The following is a 10,488-nucleotide window of genomic DNA, read 5'->3' on the forward strand; positions in this document are numbered from 1 at the left end:
TACAGTAGCTTGTTTTGCACACCAAGGAAAATCCCCATAGCAATTAAAATGCCGCACAGGCCTCCGAAGAGTCAGGTATCTATCATGGGAATAATTGATCCAAGTTCATCAAGTCAGTTCTGTTTCGTATGGCAGCATGTGGCTTCTGAGAAGCAATAGAAGGAATGCTCTGATCCTGTGTTGTTTGCCAGGATTTGAAGACATGACAGAGTTTGGGCCAGTCAGAAGATCTTTCAGGAATGTTGACTGTTGATAGGCCCAAAAAGTTAATGTGAAAATCGGAATTAGTTAAAATTTTGCCCATTTATGTCAGCCCAAGGAAAGGTAATGAATCGTTTATAACAAATGATACTTTGAAGAATTTGCCTCTTCTAAAATATTAAACTTAATTTTCAGTTATTTTTCTAAATATTGATGGTGGTATAATTGCTGGACTTGGGCATGAGGTGAGATACGCCAAGGCCTAGTGTGAGAACTGATTTGTAGCACCATAAAAGCTCAAATTCAGACATACACTCACCAGCTAAAATAATCATATCCCTACTTTAATATGCATTATTCTAAAGTACTCTGTAGGTATTATAATTGTCATCTCAAGTCTTTTTTTTTTTTTTTTTTTAACAAATAACTTATTAATTTATTGAGAGCGTGTGCTTAGGAGTAAAATAGTATTTCTTTGTATTTTTGTGGGTTATGGAATTAATAGTAGAAAAATATTAACTCTGTGTTAGATATGAAATGGAATGAACTTGAATTTGTCAACAGGAAGAAGGTGGAGAGTGATTATGAAGTTCTTCAAGAACGACTCCGTACATTGCCTGATAAACTGTCCTATGATATCATGGTATGTAGTCTGTACAGCTCACAAAAGATAATGAAGTAAAATTTTTAGTAACTCAGGTATGTGCATTAACAGGGAGATGTTATTCAGGTTGCTATATAGTAGTCAGTAATGGTACATTTATGATAATGATAGTTAAACCTTTGCTTTTGTTTCTTTTTCTTTTCTTTGAAATCTATTATAAATTACAGTGTTACTGACAACTGAGAACTGATGACATAAATGCTAACACAAAACCTGACACATTTGATATGTAAATCCATTGTATAGAAAACTATAATTATGAGTGAATTATGGTACTTAGTCACTTCCTTTGAAGCAAGTGGCCGTAGTATTTTCTGATTCATGGAAATAAACTGTAGAACATTGATTTTTACATAAAAAGGTGCTGCTAATTTTTGTTTCACCGATCTTCACATTGACTTAGCGATCTTTTCTTTTGCTTTGAATCTTCCGTAACAACGGCACAGCTCCCTGTTTAAACTTTACCACGCTGGCTTACGCTGCCCAGAATTTTGATCAGTTTGACTGCTCCTTTTCTTTCTCTTCCCGGATCCAATTCAAGATTTGTAGCTGGAAGAGCTGTCCTGTAAATAACTCAATGTCTCATTCCAGTACAGGGTGTCTGATTGCCTTCTTGCATGGCAGCCTGGCTCAGCGTACAGTTGAGCTGTTGGTAAGACAGCAGTGGGTCACAGTTCCCCGGTAGTAAAAGGAAAGGTTTCCCTCTCCTGCTCTGGTGGCGCTGCTTTAGATGCTGTGTGTAGTCCTGTGACCTTGCATAAATGCACGGCAACACGATGTGGGACCCTTGACCTGGGGAAAGGACCCGGTCACCCCTGGGAGCACAGGTGAAGGCAGTTCAGCTGTGTGACCAGAGGGGTGGAGCCTGGCTGCACCTCTCAGATCTCATTTAAGGGCTGACTGGCACAGGGGAAGGGTTTCTTTCTAGAGAAGTTTTCCCCTCCGAACCTGGAATCTTTGGACACAGGTGAGCAATCTTCTTCCCTGCCTTTATAGCACCTTTCTATCATGCAGTCCTTCTGTCATCACACCTCTGTTATAATTCCTTTCCCTTCGTATTGGTCTGTCCAATTGCTACATAAAGCAAGAGGATTGTATTGTTTTGAAGCATAGGAAAAATACTATTACAAAAAAAACCCCAAGCAAACTAGATAGGGCTTATTTGTAGTTAAAGCCATCATGTCAACTCACATCTGTTATTTTAAATGTGTATTAAAAGCTCCTATCCTGTTAGCCAAATATTTTTGTACGTTTTCAATTTTGCTTTCATCATTTCTGGGGGAGAGTGAACAGGCTACCTGAAAACCAAGACAGGGTGCATGCGTAGGAAAAGCCTGCCCTGCAGAGTCATAGTGTTGAGATTCTGCCTATTGCAGAACTGCTTTGAGCTCTGGAAAGCACCTCCTGGATGCCAACACTGGAGAGGAAAGCTTTCCAGGAAAACAGGTCGCTAAGCTGAGTGCTCTGCTTCAACAAACCGCAGTGGGAAAGCAAGTGCGTGACCCAAGGGAGTGAGTAAGGCAGCAGAGTAAAGTGCTGCAAACTGACCAAGATAGGTCTTTTTTATCCCAAGAAAAAGAAAATTGAGCTGGTTGAGGTTTTTAGCTCTTTTCCTACTCGATTCTAACTCCTGTTGGATTGCAGCCCCAAGGCAATGAAGTGGCGTGGCAGTCCCCCAAACCTCTACAAAAGTTTCTATGCACTTAGAATAAAAAGGCATGTACTGAAAAAAGCTACATGTCTTTGAGTTGCCTATGTAAGAATACATTTTCAAGAATTGCATATGTTAAGAATTTTCAAAATGGTAGCAAAGCTGAGCTTGCTTTGACTGGGAAATGAATCTTGTCTGCAAACAGCAAAAACTTAGCTCATTTTAGCTCAATACTGTTTTTATTACGAAGATGTTATGAAGGTATTATGAAGATTTGTTATATGTTAGAGTAAAGTTGATTTGTTTTCCATGTGAATATTCAGTTGTACTGTGGTTTCACAAGTTTCCTAGTTAGGTGCTACTTTTCTGGTTTTGCAAGTACAATACTGAATTCAGATGGATGTTCCTGAAGGGTTTGTCATTTAATAACTGCTATAGATTTTTACTTGCTGCTGTATTTTACTTTTTTTTTCTTTAAGTAATTGATGAATGACTCTCTAGGTTTATTTTCATTGGTTATTTTCAATAGTGCTTTCTGTGCCTTTGACAGGTACCTTTTGGTCCTCTTGCCTTCATGCCAGGAAAACTTGTCAACACCAATGAGGTTACTGTTCTGCTTGGTGACAACTGGTTTTCAAAATGCTCAGCGAAGCAGGCTGTTGAGCTGGTCGAGCACAGAAAAAAATGTATGTATATTTTTGAACACAACTTAATAGTCAGCATTCTCTGTCTTTTCATTAACACATAACTTTTGTAGCATTTACACTGCTCACATTTTTATGTGTGCTACCTAATGAATCTTGTTCATATGTAGTACTGTTACTTTGCTGCTTGAGTTTTCCATCTTTACTTGGTATTTTATCAAATATGGGATCTTTTTAAAACAACCAGCAAGAGCTTTATTCCTTTTCCTTGTCTGTTTTTTAATGATAGACTTGCTTAAGTTACCAAAATGCAGGCAGGCTGTGAGATTGGATTACAAGGTCAGTCAGGAATTATTTGTTTACTATAAGTAAAACAAAGCAAAAGGCAAAAAAACTGTCATTTTTGTTTAATGTGAAAAATTCTGTTCCAGAAAGCAGATGTTGCATTGTACTTTGCTCGTGATTGCTTTATCTCCTGTATTCTGTTTCCTTGTCTCTCTTCTCTTAGTTCCTCATCCTGTTTTTTGTCTATATTGTTCTCCAGCTTACTTCTCCTTCCTATATGCATTGCTTCTATTTTTTTTTTTTTTTTCCTTGCTCGCTTTTCTGGACTTCTGCTGAGCTGCATTTTGGCCTTCTGTCTCTGACATGCCTGTCCATTGGTGTGGAGTGATCCACTGGGTCTCCCCAGACCAAGTGCCACTGGTAACCAGCAGATTCTTTTATTAGCAACAGATGGTGATTGCAGAGGCAAACAGGCAATTCCTTTTTTGTTTTCAGCTCTCTTTTGTTGGTGCTGGGATCTTGGCTCTGGTGAGGCGACCTCTAGCAAGCCTTATGCACAGCACTCTTGTAACAGAAGTTAGGAGTGTGAAAAAGAATGAGAGCCTGAAATACTCGATATAAATGTCAAGGAAGGGAAAGCAAAAAAAAAAAAAAAAAAGGATAATAAATTGATACCTATTAACCTTTGCTGTTTGTTTCAGATAAGCATTTGAGCAAATATTTTTTTCGCATCAGTTTAACCTATGATCTGTCTCATTCCCGAATGACTGTTCTCTGCAGCTTTAGCTTCTATGTTACAACTAGCATAAGTACTTTGCATTTTTGTTTATAAGTTCGGTGATCCAGGTTGCTGCCTGTGGCTGAATACACCAAAGGTTCCTATCTGAATACAGTTTTTTTCAATTCTGTGCAAACATAATTTGTGTAAGAAAAGTGTTTTAAAAAAATATTTTGCTGCGTTACTTAAAAATATTCTTTTACGAAGTAGATTACCAAAAGTATGCAATTAGTATTTTACCTATTATCCTTCCTAATCTGGTTCTCCTGGCAGAACTTTGTGATTTTTTTTTTCTTGTTGAACTGAATCTACATTATTTATTGTGTCTCTTGCAAGATATCAGGTCTGTATCTCTTTCCTTGAACATCTTATATTTTATTTTCAATGCCGCAGAATATTTTTGTCACAGTTACATTCAGTGAAATCATTTGACCTTTGCATAGTAGATGTTTGAACATTAAGTAGTCTGCTGGGAGACACACAATAAATGCTGGGTTCTTTTCCTTTACGATCTTTTAAATTGCATTTAAAATATGAACTCAGAAATACTCATTTCTTTTAAAGCAAAATAATCGTTGATGCCTGGATATAAATGCTGCATTCAGCTGATAGTTCACTACAGCTGTGTGATGGCTGCCAGTGGGAGGCTCCAAAACACTGATATTAACTAAAAACTTTTTATTTAAGACTATTTTCATTTTGGGATGATAAAAGCCATATTAGTGCATAAGATTCTGAAAAAAGATATGTATTACTTTAGCAGATACAGTTTTCTCTTTTATGAAACCATTTCACACTAGGTGAAGACAAATTAGAGGAGATTACCGGAGATTTTATTTGTTTATTCCAATTAGAAAAAAGTTATCTACATGAACGGCCTGTGGGCCATTGTTGTGTAATGGGAGTGTTCCACTTGTGGCACAAATGTGTGAGACTGGTGCTTCAGAATGCTTAAAGTCTCTGTTGGACTGCAGTTACTTTAAAAGCCATCACTTCTGCATTCGCTGGCACTTGGCAGCTTACAGGGTGACGTCCATTTGGTGTCATCATGATGTGGAGGGGAAGAGTAGGGAGCCTATGTTCAGCCTGTTTTAATAGCAGGACTGTAGGGCAGGGTAAGAGAGACCTGTAGCTAACTTCTTAACCTCTTGCTGGTCCTGGGCTTCTTCTTTGCTGTCCCGGACTGATTTTGCATAGTTTACCCACTGAAGGCCGCCAGTAACCAGCGCTGGGCTGGTGGAGGCCACCCCTGGCCTAACAGTTAATTTAGTCAGAGTTTGCAGAAAAGCTTCTTCGCCTTTGGACTCCTTGGGTGTATGTTAGGTAAATGCAAAAACAGACAGTGTGAGTTTGCATGTTTAAGTAATAACAGCGTGAGGCAGATAAATGAAATGATAGGGCTGAGGATGAAAAAAGCCTTCTAAGTTAGGGCGACAGTAAGAGTGTACTATATATAAAAGCTTTAAATAGTGCTAATTAGGTCATCTTTTTTGTCATAGTTTTGTTTAATTTGCTTTTTAAAGGAGAATGAGTGGAACAAATGTTTGCTTCTGTGGAATAGTGAAATGCCCAGGCACAGCAGATTAATTTCTTGTTTAAAATGTATTTGATTGAAAGGAAAAATTGGAGGGTGACTGTACTGAATTTTGAAAGTGAGTGCACTTTAACTGATACAGCTGTAGAAGGCCCTATTTTGGGGATAAGCTTTTGATTTAGATGCAATCTGTTCAGCACTGTGATTGGTTGAAATGTATTTGGTAAAATTTGGGACAGTCACTCATGTCAAGTGTTACTTTTTCATAAAATATTGATCGTGTCTCCCTGAATATTTGAGCTGCAGTAAATCGCACTTTTTTTGCATGTTTTGATGACATCCAGGGATGTTCAGTTAGTTCCAAAACTGTTACAAAAGCCTCGTGCTCTTTATGAACTTGTCAAGTGTAGTTTTAATTGTTTTAAATTAGTTGCAGCTTATTACACCAGGTAGTAATGGGAAACACTTTACACGTATGTTTGTGTGTAAAATGTGAAGAAACAGTGAAGTAGATTAAAGGATACACACACCAAATTCCATTACAATAAAAGAAATTAGCTTTTTAAGTATGTCACAGTTTAGCACAACAATAATGCAATTGTAGTTTTTTCTCTTACAATTATCTTGCTTAAGGTACTTCATAATATTTCTGTTCTCCTCAAGGCGAGACTGTATTGTCTCAGAATTCAAAGAGGGAATAAAGATTCTTTTTGTGAATATGGGATTATATCTTTTACGTGTTTGTGATGATATAAATTACTTTTTTTCCCTATATCAGTAATCGCATTAATTCTTTAAGATGGGAAATTTTTCATTACAATGGTCCCTGTGGTAGTTACTATAGGAAGAAATTAGATAGATTTTTCTTGTAAATATTTGTGGATTAATTCAGTATGCTAGGTATTCCAAGTGTCTAAGCACTTTAAAAGGTGGGGAATTAAAACATACACAGAAAACAAGGAGTGGTTTTATCATGCTAAAAATTTGTCAGATAAAAAAAAATGCCTGTTAAAGGAGAACTGTTGAACTACTTAGCAATTGTGTCTTCAGTACATGTAAGAATACCCTTGCAGTGTCATGCTGCAAATGAATTCATGAAATGAAAATACTGATTACATTAACATACAGTATTGTGATAGTACCCAATTGTAAATTGCAGTACGTAACCTTTAATACAAATATTTGTGTCAATCAAAATTGACCGAGAGCAGAGTATACAGAGTTTAAAAGATAGCATTGTTTTTAATAAATAAGATGATCCAGGCAGATGAGACCAGGCTGGAATTTGTTCCTTATCAGCATTTCCAGAAAAAAGGAGGTTGTCTCCAAAATGTATGATAGGAAGGCTTTCCATTTTCCATCTGAGTATGTGAGACCCTTAGAGGATTTAGTGTTTCAGAGTAATGTGCTTTGTATTTTTATGTAGCACACACTTACCTACTCACTTTTTGGGGAAAAGAACAGAAGATGCAGGTATTGTTACAAAGAAATCTAGCTGTTGTGGTTTTTTTTTTTCATTTTAAAAAAAATGTTTTGTGTTGTTCTGTCTATATACTGTAGAATCATTTTGCACAATACATTTCAATGTGCTTGGCCCTTTTTGTTGTTGTTGTTTTAAGCTAGTTTTCGAGATTATTGCTTTTTTTTTCTTTTTTTTTTTAATCTTTGTAACCTCCTTGAGTTCCTTAAGTACCCTTACTAAGGTAGGATTCTGTGAAGTGCTAAGTGCTCTAAATTTGCTCTGCTCTTCCCGGAGGTGTTTGGTTTCTCACAGGACCTGGTTGCGGTATTTTAACCAGAAAGCAGTTGAAGACAATAAGGAGAATATAGTCCTTTCTGTTGGTTACGTATGGTCTTGGTAATTCTGAGTGGGTGGCAGAGAAGCTTGTCTGAATGCCACCCTCCTACATTTAGTGAGCATTTAACTGGATACATACAATTCTACTAGTCAAGTAGGACTGTGAACCTGAAAGAGAAATGTGTGGCATTTGCTTAATATTCCTAAAGTCAAATCATCCATGCACATTTTTGCAGAATGACAATGTTGAATGACTTTGGTTTTGATTTCAAGAGATGGCAGAGAAGGGAACAAAGGTTCTCTGTAGAGGGTGCAAAGGTATTACACCAAGGGTTGTATCACAGAACTCTGCATTTGAAAGAGCTTGTGCAGTTGCCATTATAAAGAAAAAAATTATTTATGTTGTTGCACAAGGAGAGCTTAAATCCATATACACAAAAAGCAATCAGGATTCTCTTTTGAATCTTAAAACAAATGCTTCTCTAGAAGAATGAACAGGAATGAATAGAATAATGTAGAAAAGTGTTTTGAAAAGCTCTTAGTAGATAGTACTTTATACAGAACTGCAGATCTAGTTTGTTTCAAGTAACTTGCAGTTTGGAAAACTATTGCCTTAAAAATATTTTGTTGCAGATTATTCTGTATTTGTCAAAATACTGTTAATCCACTTGCACAGACCCTGAAAGTAAGTAAAGCACTCAGAATAGCATGCCATAACTCACCCTGCTAATAGTACTTGTAATTGTACTGCAGTGCTGTACTTTTGCGAGGAAATACCTGCCATCTCTGAAGGATTCAGAAGTGGATACATGCATTAGATTGCGCGATACTTTACCTTTATCCTCAGTTATATTACTGCTCTCCATTAAGAGGCTGTATGATAGGTATTTTTTTTGTTCAGGGGTCAGTTGTGCTAGAAATTGCTGGTGAAAGATAGCACATGTACAGCACTCTTCGTATTGTTCCCGTATGCCTTCCTCTCTGCATGGGATGTGAGATGGTGGCAGGCTAGGTAGGTTCCTGCCTTAGGTGGCTGCTGCTGCCAACATAGGTGCCTCTTCCTGGCTTGTATGAGCCTTATGTGCGTAAGATCACGTCAGTTGGTAAGGTTGTCTGCCTTCTTCCTGAGAAAAAGTGTTGGACAGTGAAGAGATCTACCTCTAAATCTCAATTATATACAGAATTCTGTGATACATTCAATCTAAAATTATGTTCTTTTCCCTGTACTCAAAGAATTTTGTTGTAACCCTTTAGTCATCACCTTTATATCCACAGAGCTCACACAAAGTCTAATTGAACCTAGCAAGGTAGACCAGGCTTCGGCTTTGTCTCGGTTTGTCCTGTTTCACAAAGTCTGATGTTTCGAAATAGATCAACCTGTTCTCACTATTCTTGTCTCACTGTTTAAATCCCAGTGTAACACACGGTTTCCAGAAGTAACTAAAATAATGTCTATGATTCCCCAAATCCTTACAGACAACACTCCAAGGACATTAATGTCAAACTCAGATAATTAAAATTTGTATCCAGCCAAGCTAATTAACCCATTAAAGCCAAGATGCATAGATGAGAATTTGTGTCAGTTTGGCGTTAGTAAGTTGTCATGTCTTATAAAATCTGGCTCCAGTGGACTTCATTTCAACAGTACGAAATGTGTTCTCCAATTATTTTTCCTGTATCAGTGTATATGTAGAAAGCAGAGAGCTGCTTCTTAAACCCAGCTAATCACGGAGTGAGAGACGCCAGTCCAGGCCTTTCAGCTAATAAGGTTGCTGGAAAAGAATGATCTAAATGGGAAGAAATCTTGCTGCCTGTAAAGGTTCAAAGGCTGTTATGCAGAAGAAAGCCATGTATACTGATTTAGGCTTGAAAGTTCTTTTCCTTTTGGCAGTCCTGGAAATCAGTCCTCAAGATCCTGGCTTGTCTATAGTGCTGAGCTATCTTTCCAGGCAGTTTAACTAAGACATGTAAATAGGAACTATTAGGGTTCACCTGAAAGCCATGTCAGGCTTTGCTGAGGTTATTGGATGTGACAAAGTTGGACAACAGCCTCTAGTTCAATCCGTCTTAAAAGGCTCTAAGAAGCTTAAACCACGGGGTAGTAAGAGGAGGAGACTACGAAGCCTCTCTTTCTCTGTGGTGGTTTTTCTGGGATCTTGCTTAATAACTATGTTATTTTCAAAAACAAAAAAGAAGAGTTAGGTTTTAAAGTGAGCTGTTTCCCTCTAAGTCTGGTAGATGTAACGTTTGGTGCTATGGCAGGTCTAAAATGCAGAGCCCTGTGATTCCCTTGCTGTTAAGTGCAGGAACCTTTCCCACGGGGCTGACACGTCTGCCCTTGCAGGTGTGGCCCCAGAAGGGGTCCCTTTGCCAGCAAGGAATATCAGGCCTGTGTCTGTGGGGCAGCTGGTGGCATCACGGTAATCCCGGCTGTCCTGCTGTGCCTGGGGTGGCCCAGAGAGATTGCTTGAACTGTCTGTTTCCTCGTCTGTGAAGTACAGGAGAGTAATACCTGCCTCCCTCCCTCACAGAGCTGTGCCCATTCCTTGGTGCATGCATTGCTGTGCAGGCCCTGTGCTGTGGGCGAGGTGCTGCATAGTGCAGCAGCCTGCCAGCTCTGTGTGTGTGTGTGTGTGTGTGTGTGTGTGTGTGTGTGTTTGGGTGCCTTTCTCCACTGCATCTACTTTTTGGGAATAGAAGTTCATCCGCATGTGTGCAGTAGGAAATGCCAATGGAGAGCCTTTTTCAGGGGAGAATTTTAGGTTCTCAGAAACAGAAGAACTAATGGAGATCACTGGTGAATAGTCAGTTGCTTGGTTTAGTTGCTCGCTTCTTTCTGGAAAGGGCAGATGCTTGTGTAGTCTTTTCCAAGATGCATAATCTTTCTGAACTATCTACTATAAATAATTTCTTCTTAAGTAATTGTATTTGAT

The 10,488-nt window shown here is 38.3% G+C and overlaps 1 protein-coding gene across 1 annotated transcript in view; it reads left to right on the top strand.

Moving 5' to 3' along the window:
* Nucleotides 1-10,488, top strand: part of URI1 (URI1 prefoldin like chaperone) — a 39,359-nt gene that overhangs the window by 13,824 nt on the left and 15,047 nt on the right. The window contains exons 3-4 of the mRNA XM_042821284.1: nucleotides 766-844; nucleotides 3,067-3,202. Of these exons, the coding sequence (XP_042677218.1) occupies nucleotides 766-844; nucleotides 3,067-3,202 (215 nt within the window). The remainder of the gene's footprint in view (nucleotides 1-765; nucleotides 845-3,066; nucleotides 3,203-10,488) is intronic.

Source organism: Centrocercus urophasianus, unplaced genomic scaffold, assembly GCF_019232065.1.
Source record: "Centrocercus urophasianus isolate 14NV4802_14NV808 unplaced genomic scaffold, USGS_Curo_1.0 seq_2, whole genome shotgun sequence".
In the NCBI taxonomy this organism is placed as follows: Eukaryota; Metazoa; Chordata; class Aves; order Galliformes; family Phasianidae; genus Centrocercus; species Centrocercus urophasianus.